Source organism: Dipodomys merriami, unplaced genomic scaffold (genome assembly GCF_024711535.1).
Source record: "Dipodomys merriami isolate MVZ:Mamm:240054 unplaced genomic scaffold, mDipMer1.0.p SCAF_188, whole genome shotgun sequence".
NCBI lineage: Eukaryota > Metazoa > Chordata > Mammalia > Rodentia > Heteromyidae > Dipodomys > Dipodomys merriami.
Genome location: NW_027203248.1, coordinates 1,037,629 through 1,051,239, shown reverse-complemented (window position 1 = coordinate 1,051,239; position 13,611 = coordinate 1,037,629). Strand labels below are relative to the sequence as shown.

The 13,611-nt window shown below is 38.8% G+C and overlaps 1 protein-coding gene across 7 annotated transcripts in view; it reads right to left on the bottom strand.

The window, feature by feature from the left end:
• Naa16 (N-alpha-acetyltransferase 16, NatA auxiliary subunit) overlaps positions 1 to 13,611 on the bottom strand; it is a 56,022-nt gene that overhangs the window by 25,435 nt on the left and 16,976 nt on the right. For all 7 annotated transcript variants that reach the window (XR_011372984.1, XR_011372985.1, XM_070026681.1 and 4 more), the window contains 3 exons: positions 13,472 to 13,591; positions 11,718 to 11,813; positions 5,288 to 5,394 (listed from right to left, as the gene is read on the bottom strand). Coding sequence is in view for 5 of the 7 variants with exons in the window: in XM_070026681.1 (XP_069882782.1) it covers positions 5,288 to 5,394; positions 11,718 to 11,813; positions 13,472 to 13,591 (323 nt within the window). In the remaining 2 variants the exon portion in view is untranslated. The remainder of the gene's footprint in view (positions 1 to 5,287; positions 5,395 to 11,717; positions 11,814 to 13,471; positions 13,592 to 13,611) is intronic.

Below are 13,611 nucleotides of genomic sequence, written 5' to 3'. Positions count from 1 at the left end.
AAAATGCCATCTACTGGCAGTCGGCAAAAACTGCAACTAGGGTATTTTTAAATAGGGTGTGTACTTTAGTTTCTGGAGAATAAAATGCTGAGTAAATTGTAATAATAATTATAGCTAACTAAACAAATAACAAAAAAATTAATAAAAAAAAGTATAAGACATATACCAAACAGAAATATAAACATGGGTTGGATGACTGGCTCCAATAGTAAGTAGAGTATCTGCCCAGCAAACACATGACCCTGAGTTCAAACCCAAGGAACACACATGCCCAAAATATAAAGACCTATATATTTGGGGGAGGGGGGGAGGATGAGTTGGGGGAGTACTGGTCTTGGCGCTTGAACTCATCCTGGATACTATCCCTGAGCTTTACTGCTCAAGGCCAAAGCTCTACCACTTGGGCCACAGCTCACTTAAGGCTTTTCTGTTGTTTTTGAGTAGTTTATTGGCAATAGAGACTCATAGACTTCCCTGCCCAGGCTGATTTCAAACCATGATCCTTAGATCTCAGCCTCTTGAGTAATTAAGATTACAGGCATGAGTCACTGGTATCCAACTTAGATATATGCATACACATGCACACACAATGTGTGTGTGCATGTATATACAGCATAAGGCCCTGAGTTCAAGCCCCAGTACTGGTATACACAAAAAAGCTAGTCATGGGGCTGGGAAGGTGGCTCAGTGGTAGAGCGCTTGCCTTGCATGCCTGAGGCCCTGGGTAGGATTCCCCAGCACCACATAAGCAAAAAGAAAAAAGCCGGAAGTGGCACTGTGGCTCAAGTGGTAGAGCGCTAGCCTTGAGCTGAAGAGCTGAGGGACAGCGCCTAGGCCCAGAGTTCAGGCCCCACGACCAGCAAAAAAAAAAAAAAAAAAGCTAGTCATTCATATTCTGTTGACTAAATGGCACTTTACTGTTGCAGTAACTCAATTATCCATGCTCTAACTTTAAAAACTTGTATTACAAGTTGAAAAACCTATAATCACACTATAAAATAATTAAAAGGCTTCTAGAATGTTAAATTTTAAATCCTAGAAAAAATATCCACAAAAAAAATAATATTCAAAGAAAGTGAACGATAGGGGGGCAGGGAAGGTGGCTGCTCAGTGGTAGAGTACTTGCCTTGCATGCATGAGGCCCTGGGTTCAATTCCTCAGAACCACATAAGCAGAAAAAGCCGGAAGTAAAGCTGTGACTCAAGTAGTAGAGAGGTAGCCTCAAGCTGAAGAGCTGAGGGACAGTGGCCAGGCCCAGAGTTCAGGCCCCACAATCAACAAAAAAAACAGGGGCTGGGAAGGTGGTTCAGTGTTAGAGTGCTTGCCTTGCATGCCTGAGGCCCAGGGTTCGATTCCCCAGCACCACATAAGCAAAAAGAAAAAAGCCGGAAGTGGTGCTGTGGCTCAAGTGGTAGAGCGCTAGCCTTGAGCTGAAGAGCTGAGGGGCAGTGCCCAGTCCCAGAGTTCAGGCCCCACGACCGGTCCCCCAAAAAAAAACAAAAACAAAAAAAGAGAGAACTATAGACCCATTTCTTTGAGACCATCGATGCAAAACTTCTCAACAAAATTCTGACCAATCAACTTCAATAATTCACACAAAAAAATCATACATGATGATCAAAAAGGATTCATTCCAGGGATGCAAAGCTGGTTCAATATACGCAAGTCAATTAACGTAATTCATCACATCAAAAGGAACAAACAACCACATCTCAATAGATGCAGAAAAAGTATTTCATAAGAACCACACCCCTTTACGATGAAAGCTCTGGAGAAACTAGGAATCCATGAACATTCCTCAATACAATAAAGGCTGTATATGACCAACCTACAGCCAGCATTATACTTAATGGCGAAAAGCTAAAGCCATTTTCTCTGAATTCAGGAATGAGACAAGGATGTCCACTCTCTCCACTTCCCTTCAATTTAGTATTAGAATGCCTAGCTACAGCAATAAAGCAAGACGCAAACATAAAGGGAATCCAGATAGGGAAAAATAAAGTAAAACTTTCCCTCTTTGCAGAGAACTTGAGTCTATACTATATTTAAAGAATCCCATATACTCCACTCCCAAGTTACTCAAGTGGATCCAAAACTTTGGCAAAGTAGCAGGGTATAAAATCAACCCTCAAAAATCAATGGCTAGGGCTGGGAAGGTGGCTCAGTGGTACAGCGCTTGCCTTACATGCCTGAGGCCCTGGGTTCGATTCCTCAGCACCACATAAGCAAAAAGAAAAAAGCCAGAAGTGGTGACGTAGCTCAAGTGGTAGAGTGCTAGCCTTGAGCTGAAGAGCTGAAGGACAGTGCCCAGGCCCGAAGTTCAGGCCCCACGACTGGACCAAAAAAAAAAAAAAAAAAAAAAATCAATGGCTAGCTGAGCACTGGTGGCTCACACCTATAACCCTGCTACTCAGGAGGCTGAGATCTGAGGATCACAGTTCAAAGCCAGCCCAGGCAGGAACGTCTTAAGACTCTTATCTCCAATTAACCACCAGAAAACTCAAAGTGGCGCTGTGGCTCAAGTGGTAGAGCATCAAGGCTCAAAGTTCAAGCCCTATGACCAAAAAAACCCAAAAAAAACAAACAAAAAAAGGCTTCTCTAAATGCAATAAGGAGAAGAGTATGGCTGAAATCAGGAAAGCCCCTCCTTTTCTAATACCTCCCCAAAATAAAATACCTAGGAATTCATTTAACCAAAGAAGTGAAGGACCTCTATGATGAAAACTTTTAAAACCTGAAAAAGTAAATTAAAGCAGAACTAAGGAAGTGGAAAACTTCCCAGGCTCCTGGATTAGGAAGATTGTGAAATTAAAGCAGAACTGAAGAAGCAGAAAAACCTCCCAGGCTCCTGGATTAGGAGGATTGTGAAAATGGCAATATTTCCAAAGGCTATCTACAAATTCAATGTAATACCCATCAATTTCCTAACATCATTCTTTAATGAAATAAAGGAAGCAATCCAAAAATCCATATGGAATAATAAAAGACCCTGAATAGCAAAAGCAATCCTTAGCGGAAAGAACAGTCCTGGAAGAATATCAATACCAAACTTCAAACTCTTATTACAAAGCTATAGTAATAAAAATAGCTTGGAACTGGCACAAGAACAGACCTGAGGACCAATGGAATAGAACTGAAGACCCAGAAATGAACCTGCAAACCTATGGCCACTTAATCTTTGGTAAGGAAGCCAAAAAAATAGGGTGGAAGAAAGACAGCCTCTTCGGTGCTGGCAAAATTGGTTAAACTTTAACCTGTAGAAAACTAGTTAGATCCTTATGTATCACCCTGCACCAGAATCAATTCCAAATAGATCAAAGACCTCAAAGTAAAATCAGACATCCAAAAACATTACAGGAAGGAATAGGAGAAATTCTAGGGCTCCTTGGCACAAGCTGAAATTTTCTTAATAAAGACCCAGAAACACAAAAAATCAAATAAAGGTTGGACAAGCAGGATTGCATTAGACTGTAGAGCTTCTGCATGACAAAGGACATAGCTAGCAAGATCAGTAGAAAGCCCACAGATTGTGAGACCTTCACTAACCGTACAACAGACAAGGGCCTTGTATCTAAAATATACTTAGAACTCAAAAATTAAATCCCCCAAAAACAAATCCTCAAAGAAACAATCACCAGATTAATAAGTGGGCTAAAGATTTAAAGAGAGACTTCTCTGAAGAGGAAATAAGAATGGCCAAGACACATGAAGAAATGATCAACTTCTCTGGCCATAAAAGAAATGCAAATCAAAACAACATTGAGATTCCACCTCACCTTAGTTAGAATGGCTATAATCAAGAAATCTAATAATAGATGCTGGAGGGGATGTGGCCAAAAGGAAACCCTACTACACTGTTGGTGGAAGTGTAAATTTATTCAACCACTCTGGAAAGCATTATGGAGGTTCCTCAAAAGACTCCACATAGAGCTCCCCCATGACCCAGCAATCCCACTTCTGGGCATTTACCCAAATGACAACAAACAAGGCCACACTAAATCTACCAGCACGTGGGGGGGAGGGGGGGTGGGGGTGGTGGGGAACCAATGTAACAGCCATATACACAAAACAATATGTTTGAAATTATCTGTACAACTTGGGAGGGGGGAGTTGGGAGGGAGAGAAAGAGGGAGAAAAAAAATGAGGGAAGGGGTAACAAGTTAGACAAGAAATGTAATCACTACCTTACTTATGTAACTGTAACCCCTCTGAACATCACCATGACAATAAAAATTTTTTAAAATATTAATATTTTCAAAGGTTTTGGGCTTTTTAAATTAACATATGTTAGTTGTACAAGCAAGATTTGTTGTGACTTTTTGTGCACCAGTACTGGGGCTCCCACTCAGGGCCTCATGCTCTCCCTTAACTTTTTTGCCAAGGCTGGTAATTTACCCCTTGAGCCAGTTTCACTTCCAGCTTTTTGGTGATTAATTGGAGATATGAGTCTCATATGCTTTACTGCCCTTATTGGCTTCATAATCCTAAAATCTCAGCCTGAGTAACTAGGCCAACTCATTGTGATATTCCCACACAAGCCTACAATGTACTCTATAAACCTCACACCTTCTATCACTCTCCCTTATCATTCTCCCCTCTTCTGAAAATAATTTCAGCAATTTTCTATTTTTATCCATGCATATAGGTGTGTCAATCATATTATCCCTCGTTTGCCCTCTCCATTAACCGTCTCTCCTGATACCACTCCCCACTCTGCTGTCATCTTCTTTTTTTTTTTTTTTGGGAGGGGGGGTGTGGTCCGGTCATGGGGCCTGAACTCTGGGCCTTGGTGCTGTCCCTCAGCTCTTCAGCTCAAGGCTAGCTCTCTACCACTTGAGCCACAGCGCCACTTCTGGCTTTTTTTCTTCTGCTTATGTGGTGCTGAGGAATTGAACCCAGGGCTTTATGCATGCACGGCAAGCACTCTACCACTGAGCCACCTTCCCAGACCTGTCATCTTCTTTTTTAGTATATATTAATTATACAAAAGGATTTCCCTACATGTATATATTGTATTTTCTTTACTACCTCTCTAAAAATAATCTTATAATAATCTCAAAGTTTTTGCTTTCTGTAAATTTCATAGATTGATTTTCCTGATATTATTTATATCAACTATATATATATATATATATATATATATGTAGTTTTAGTTATCTGTTATTAGACTTAATTACTAAGGTAAACAACATTAATAGAATAGAGAAATGAGATTAATTCATAGCATATATTTTACTTGGAAATCTTTCTATAAGAATAGTAAAACTGAATAAATACCAAATTTTACCTTTTCTGTATTGTAATATAAAGATTTCAAAGTAGTGAACAAGGGTGGGCACCCTTTACTGAAGTTTGCTCTCAGGAACTTATCCACTGGTTCTCTAAATTTTTCACCTAGAAACAAAAGCACATTCTGTTATGTTTGATTGATATAATTCTTAAATGATTTTGCAAATACAAACAAAGGTACCTCATAAATAATTATGCCCTACTCAACATTTTTTTTAACATTTTAGCAAGGATTATTTTAATAAAACAGGATTAAAATAAAGTGAAAGAAAAACAGTTCCTACTCCCCATGCAGGGAATGGGAGTTAAAGACTCACCCTATTCAACTTATTTTTTTTGCCAGTCCTCGGGCTTGAACTCAAGGCCTGGGCACTGTCCCTGAGCTTCTTTTGCTCAAGGCTAGCACTCTATCACTTGAGCCACAGCGCTACTTCTGCCTTTTTCTGTTTGTGTGGTACTGAGGAATCAAACCTAGGTCTTCACACATGCTTGGCAAGCACTCTACCACTAAGCCATATTCCCAGCCAGCCCCCTATTCAACTTTTAAGCCCCCCAAAATTAATCACTGTTAGCACCAAAACTTCACTTGGCTACTCTATACTATATGTCCCCTGGAAGTAGGTTAAAAATATCTTCAAAGAATATTTTTTAAATAGGTAAGCAAAAGGAGTGGGCAGTTTAAAAGAATAAACATAACCCACTGATCATCCTAAATATAGCCAACACCAAGCATTTGCTTGACCTCTCACTCACTAGTACAGACCAAGTCTTATCTACAACTCAAACCCTACAGACAACTCATAAAGCACTCTGAAGACTCCTATAGCCGGCAGTATAATCAAGGACTAGTCAAATTATCTTTTTAAACACAATCATCCACTGAAAAATAAAATATTTTATTGTCCTGTCAGAAGCTACTCTAAATTCCTTTTCTCAGTCACCTTTGTCTAATTCAGATTATACTGAAGATTTTATTTAAAAGATAAATTATCCAACTCACAATTATTCATAATACTGATAATTACTAGATTATCTGAGACCATACAGATATGAGAAAGAATGAAAATGCTTTTCATGCACTGAAAAAGGACAGATCTCTGAACAGTGAAAAGGAAGCCCAGATGTACAACAGTTCATTTTTGTGAAGACAGAGGAAAAAGAAAGCTGTACACAAACTTCCCACATTTTTCTTGTCTTTGCATAATTTATTTCTAGAAAAATATACCAACTGTAACAATGGTTGTCTAGAAGTAAACTCAGCCAGTGAGAAAGGAAAATTACTTCACTCATCATCCTTTTTATATCCCTTTAATTTGAAATTAGATGGACTAGTTTTACAAGAAGCTTGCATAGTCACAAATGATATTTCAAAATTACAACTTATTTCATTGTTTTTTCTTTTGTATTATTATTCTTTGGGGGGGGGGGTCTGGTCATGGGGCCTGAACTCTGGGCCTGGGTGCTGTCCCTCAGCTCTTCAGCTCAAGGCTAGCGCTCTACCACTTGAGCCACAGCACCACTTCTGGCTTTGTTTTTTCTTTAGATATAAGAAAAACCTTTTACCAGGAGTAGTGGCAGTCACTTATAATCCCAATAATCCCAGTGCTTCAAGAAGTAAAAATTGGGAGGATAGGCTAGGAAGGTGGCTCAGTGGTAGAACGCTTGTCTTGCATGTATGAGGCTCTGGGTTCGAATCCTCAGCACCACATAAACAAAAAGAAAAAAGCCGGAAGTGGCGCTGTGGCTCGAGTGGTAGAGCGCTAGCCTTGAGCTGAAGAGCTGAGGGACAGTGCCCAGGCTCAGAGTTCAGGCCCAATGACCATTCCCAAAAAAAAAAAAAAAAAAAAAATTGGGAGGATACGGTTTGAGATCACCCAGCAAAAAGCCAGTGTGATCCCATCCCATCTCAAACAGCCAGGAGTGGTGGTACATGTCTGTCATCCCACATACACAGGAAGCAGAAATATTTGTATCACAATCCAGGCCTACCCAGGCAAAAACATGAGCCCCTATCCCAAATGAATGAAGCAAAGCAGAAAGGGCTGGAAGTACAGTTCAAGTATAGAGAGATCGCCTAGCATGAACAAGGTTTATTTTGGGGGGGGGGGGGGGCGGGGGGGGAGGGTCCGGTCGTGGGGCCTGAACTCTGGGCCTGAGCACTGTCCCTCAGCTCTTCAGCTCAAGGCTAGCGCTCTACCACTTGAGCCACAGTGCCACTTCCGGCTTTTTTCTTTTTGCTTATGTGGTGCTGAGGAATCGAACCCAGGGCCTCAGGCATGCAAGGCAAGCGCTCTACCACTGAGCCACTTCCCAGCCCAGAACAAGGTTTATTAATAAAAGATATACCTTGAGACTGATTTTAAAAAAAGAACTGAAAAAAAAATTTCAAAAAGCTACATATGGCATGATTCCATGTATATAAATGTCAGAACAGTCAAATCTACATACACACAAAAGGAGATTTAGTGAGTGTCAGAAAGTGAGGTTAACAGTAGCTACTAGTGGTTAAGAGATTTCTGGTGGGAGGTGGGGGTCGGGGGGAAGATGGGAAGGGATGGGAAGGGGAAAGAAAGGAGGAGGCAACAACGCTTGATAAGCAATGTACTCATTATCTTGCCCATGTAATTGTAACCCCTCTGTACTGTATTTTCACAATAAAAAAAGATTTCTGTTTAGAGTAATGAAACTTTCTGAAACCACATAGTAATAATCCATCATCCAGTGAATATACTAAAATACTGAGTGACACCTGAAAAGAGTGGGTTCTATATTTTAATTATCTTTCAACAAATATTTTTAAAAAGAGACATAAGATTAGGCAGTAGCTCATGCCTGTAATCCTAGCTACTCAGAAGGCAGATATTTGAGGATCATGATTTGAAGCTAGCACTGGCAAGAAAAGTCTATGAGATTCTAATTTCTAACCACACACACAAAAAAACAACAACAAAAAAAAAACTTAAATGGAGCTGTGGCTCAAGTGGTGCAGTAGTAGAGCACTCGTCTTGAGCAAAAGAAGCTTGGACCCTGAGTTCAAGTCCAGAACCAACAGGAAGGGAAAGAAGGAGAGGAGGAACAGGGAGGGGAGGGGAGGAACAGGGAGGAGAGGAGAGGAGAGGAGAGGAGAGGAGAGGAGAGGAGAGGAGAGGAGAGGAGAGGAGAGGAGAGGAGAGGAGAGGAGAGGAGAGGAGAGGAGAAAAGAAACGAAAGAAAAGAAGAAAAAGAGAAAGAAAATATGAGCTTAAGCATCTTCCATAAAACATTCATTTGGTAAATGCTCCTCCTTGCACAGTATTTTCCCATCTCAGAAAGTCACATACAGATAACAACTCTAAGCAGCCCTGTAAGAACACTGTTGATGTGTTTCACCCAGTTTCCCAAACCCACTCGAATAAGAATATCCCAGCATTCCAGAATCTGCCCCACCAAGCCCAATAATAAACTCAATGTTCTGGTTTCAGAATTTTATCAAATAAAAAATAAACAGGGAGGAGCAAAATAGCAATATTCCCATCTGTTGAACTATAATGTATTGATGAGAAATGACCTGTTTTAATAAATTCTACTACCTAATCCAATAGATTACTAAGAAATATTTCAGATTTTTTCTGAGTGAACTGTTTAATTTTCATGAACACTTTCATAAAAACAAAATTATAATATCATTACTTAAGTACACATTTCAACTATAAATGAGAATTCATTTTAAAAAATATACTCTAATCCATTCCATATACCCAGAATAAATTTGTGAAAGTCTAGACTGCTTTCTACCAAAGTGCCTAAAGTCTTTAGAATTCATAACCTTCTAGCACTTACAAGTAAAAATAAAGAAGAGTTTAGCCAGATGCCAGTGGCTCAAGCCTGTAATTCCAACTACTTAAAAGGCTGAGAAGAAGAAGATCATGGTTCAAGGCCAGAATGGGCAGAAAAATTCATCAGACCCCTACTCAACCAATAGCTAGGTGCAATGGCATATACCTGTCATCCTAACTACATTGGAGGCTAAGATGGGTAAGACAGCAGGTCCAAGCCAGACTGAGCAGAAAAGTACCCATGACTTCATCTCAACAAAAACTGGGCATGGTAACATGTCATCCCAGATTTTCAATGCAAAGCCTAAAATAGGTAAATCAAAGGGAAGGAATCAAGACCTGATCTCAAAAATAACCAGTGCAAAAGAAAGGGATGGAGATGTGACTCAGCAGTAGCCTGCCTGCCTATCAAGTTCATGCTTGGCCCTGAGTTCAAACCTCAGCACCAGCCAGCCAATAATGATGATAGGACAAAATAAACCGAGTTCTATAAATAAAACAAATGGCAAAATTCTGGAATGTAATTAACTCTGGTGAGAGATGGTATTATAATTTAGATATGAAATTTCCCTCAAGAAAGCTCATAAAGCCGGGCGCTGGTGACTCACACCTGTAATCCTAGCTACTCAGGAGGCTGAGATCTGAGGATCTCGGTTCAAAGCCAGCCCAGGCAGGAGAGACCATGAGACTCCTATCTCCAATAAACCACTAGAAAACCGGAAGTGGCGTTGTAGCTCAAGTGGTAGAGCGTTCACCTTGAGCTGAAGAGCTGAGGGATAGTGCCCAGGCCCAGTTCAAGCCCCACGACTGACAAAAAAAAAAAAAAAAGAAAAAAGAAAGCTGATAAAGGTGGCTCAGTGATAGAGTGCTTGCCTTGCAAGCATGAGGCCTTGGGTTCAATTCTTCAGCAACACATAAGCAGAAAAAGCCAGAAGTGGCTCTGTGGCTATAGTGGTAGGACACTAGCCTTGAGCTAAGGAGCTGAAGGACAGTGTTCAGGCCCCACCACCTACAAAAAAAAAAAAGGAAAAAAGAAAGAAAGCTCATGTGTTAAGGCTCAGTTACAAGCTGATGAGAGGCTTACTGTATTGAAATGTGACATCATGAGGGTGCTAACTTCACTAATGGATTGTGCTCCATTCACTGATGAGTTCAGGCCTGAATGGACCATTAAGATAGTAGGACCTTACTGAAGGAAGCAGGTCACTAGGGGCATGCTTTTGAAGGGTATATCTTTTCTGTGTTCTAATTGCAGGCTTCTACAGGATAAACAGTTCTACTCTACTATGCCTTCTCACCAAAGGCCCAGAAACCATTGGAACCAAACTACTATGGATTGAAACCTCTGAAACCATGAACCAATGTAAACCTTTTCTCCTTTAGGATGTTTATCTTATTATCACAGAGACAAAAAGCTGACACAATGCTTCAAACATCTTAAACACTGAAGCCTACACAGTGGCTCACGCCTATAATCCTAGCTACTCAGGAGGCTGAGATCTGAGGACAACAGTTCAAAGCCAGCCCTGGCAGGAAAGTACATGAGACTCTTATCTCCTATTAACCACCAGAAAACTGGAAGTGTCGCTGTGGCTCAAACACTAGCCTTGAGCTGAAGAACTCAGAGGCAGTGCCCAGACCCCGAGTTCAAAACCCATTACTGACAGAAAAAAAAACCCAAAACAAAAAAACACTGCAGTGGGCAGTTCACAACTCTTCCTTTGAATATATACCTAAAGATAAAAACTAGAAAACTTTAAAACTTAAATCATTTCTCATATATAATTCATCATCAATTATTGTAAGAACTTCATTCACATGTTAAATGTGTTTTTTGTTTTGTTTTGTTTTGTTTGCTTTTTTGCCAGTCCTGGGCACAGTGCCTGTGCTTCTTTTGCTCAAGGCTAGCACTCTACCACTAAGCCACAGAACCACTTCCGGCCTTTTCTGTTTATATGGTACTGAGGAATCAAACCCAGGGCTTCATGCATGCTAGGCAAGCATTCTACCACTAAAGCCACCTTATCAGGCCATTACATGTGTTTTTTAAAAAGTTACATAAGAAGCTGGGGGCCAGTGGCTCATGCCTGTAAGCCTAGCTATTCAGGATGCTGAGATCTGAGAATCATAGTTGGAAGTCAGCCCAGGCAGGAAAGTCCATGTGACTTTTTCTTGTGCAATTTTTTAATTTTTTTAAATGCTGATCCTGGGGCTGGAACTCAGGGCCTACACACTGTCCCTGAGCAATTTTACTCAAAGTTAGCAAACCCATGTGAGCCACAGCTCTACTTGCAGCTTTTAGAAGTAAACGATTCATGGTCTTTCTTGTCCCGGCTGGCTTCAACCCACAATCCTCAGATCTCAGCTTCCTGAGTAGCTAGGATTAAAAATATAAGTGAGCTACCAGTATCTGGGAAGAAAAATTTTTATATAGCCAAATTATGATACTTAAAAAAGAACATTCAGTTACACATTGAATTGTAGTACTGTCCTTAAACATATGTATAATGAAACTCAAAACTGATAACTATTACTCCGTAATAAGTTTTTAAAGTATGAATGGTATTAATTTTGTTAAGTAATTTTAAGTTACAAAAGATATCCTAGTATTACCTGTGACAAGATTCAAAGGTAATCTTCTAGGTACAATTGCTCTGGGATGCTGCTGACTAATTTCTTCATAAATCTGAAGCCTCTCTTCTAAAGTACCTATTATGGGTAAATATGTATAAAATTCATAGTATTACAATTTCATCTGTGAATAAAACACTAGCACTTTAAAATGTCATAAGACTGGCATTATCAATATTAAAGTTGCTCTCAATTGACAAGAATGACATTTACAACTCTGTAGCAGGAAAATACAATAATCACTAAATCATCATTTTAAATGCAGTTTCCAGAGATATCCAATTCTTATTTCATCACACCAGACGCAACATCCAATTCCAATCATATCCACCCAAGTCATATAGAGACATGCTGTATTTCTCTTACATTCTGAGCACTTATCCTCTTATAATACATCCTTATGTCTAAATCAATGAGGTCTACACATATTCCTCCATAGTCTAATATACCTAATGATTGGGCTTAAAGAAGGAAATGTTTTTAGGACCACATTACAAATGTTTTATAGCTTAAAAGATTAATATCTATGGTTGCTCTGACACAAAATCTTTACTGAAATTCCATTACAAAAGGAACCTCTAGATTCTTTAAAGTAGTAACCATCTCTGCCAAATGATGTATATATACTTCTAACAGAAGTGTACCTTCATTCCCCAAAACTACCTACTTTTCTAGTACTACACAAAGAATCTGCATGTAAACTATAAATTATTTGCAACATCAATAAAAAGAACATATTTGAATATGTAGTTCATTATTCTAAAATATCCTACATACATGTATAAAAGGGAAGACTATGTTGCATAATCCATGACAAGTTACAGTAGAATCTTCAAAGCAAAAACATACCTCTTTTGAACTTATTGTCTAAACGGATTTTAATTCAGAACACAAAAATATAATAATTCTTGGTGCTAGCAAACAAGGTATTTTCATAATAAATTTAGTTTAGTGTCAATATTATAAAAACACTGCACTTCAAGAAATGTTTGACTTTGTGTACACACAGTCTCTCCCCCAGTAATCTGTTTTAGAGCTCCAATGTGCTTGGATTTTTTTAAAGTGGGAAATATAAAAAATGTCTCACATTCTATAACCACTTGGGGACTTCTAATAAGGACCCTTACATTAAAATTTATAATGAAGCCTATTAAGTATTTTTAAGTAGTAGTGCTTATATTGACTTCTAATAGAGAACAACAAGCTGTAAATATTATATTACCATTAAGATAAATGATGCATTTCAAAGCCCTACTACAAGTCACAAGTTGGAGCTCCAGAACTTAATACCATGGAGTAGAAAATATCTTAAGGAACCTAAAAAAATGTAATTAGTTTTTTGGTCAACATAGATTATAACACTTATTTTAATAAAACATTTAAATACTTTTACTAGTTTTTTTTTTTTAGATCAGTAATCAATGGTTCAGGTTTTTAAAAAAAACAGTCATTTCATATTTCCCAACTTCAGACTTAAAATCAAAATCATCTTGTCTCAGCCTCCTACTGCTGGGATTACAAGATTTTTAAATGGGTGAAAACTACAATTACCGATAAGAATTACCATTTAAGTGTCATTTTTTAAATTAATCTTCACCACTACATTCAATCAATAATGTTATTACAAGGAAAAACAAGTATAACACTAAAAGTATTAGTTCTCAAGGATTATTACAATTTTACAACTTATATACTTCAAACACTAGTTAAGGTAGAAAAGAGAAATCTTTACATACTAAGTTGTAGAGCTTTTTCCAAGCCTTCGTAATAACACCAGTTTTCTGCATTCCGATCAATCAAGTTTTTGAATACTTCACTGGCTTCTTTTAATCTTCCCAATCTCAACAATATTTCCCCTGAAATTAAGTTTTAAATC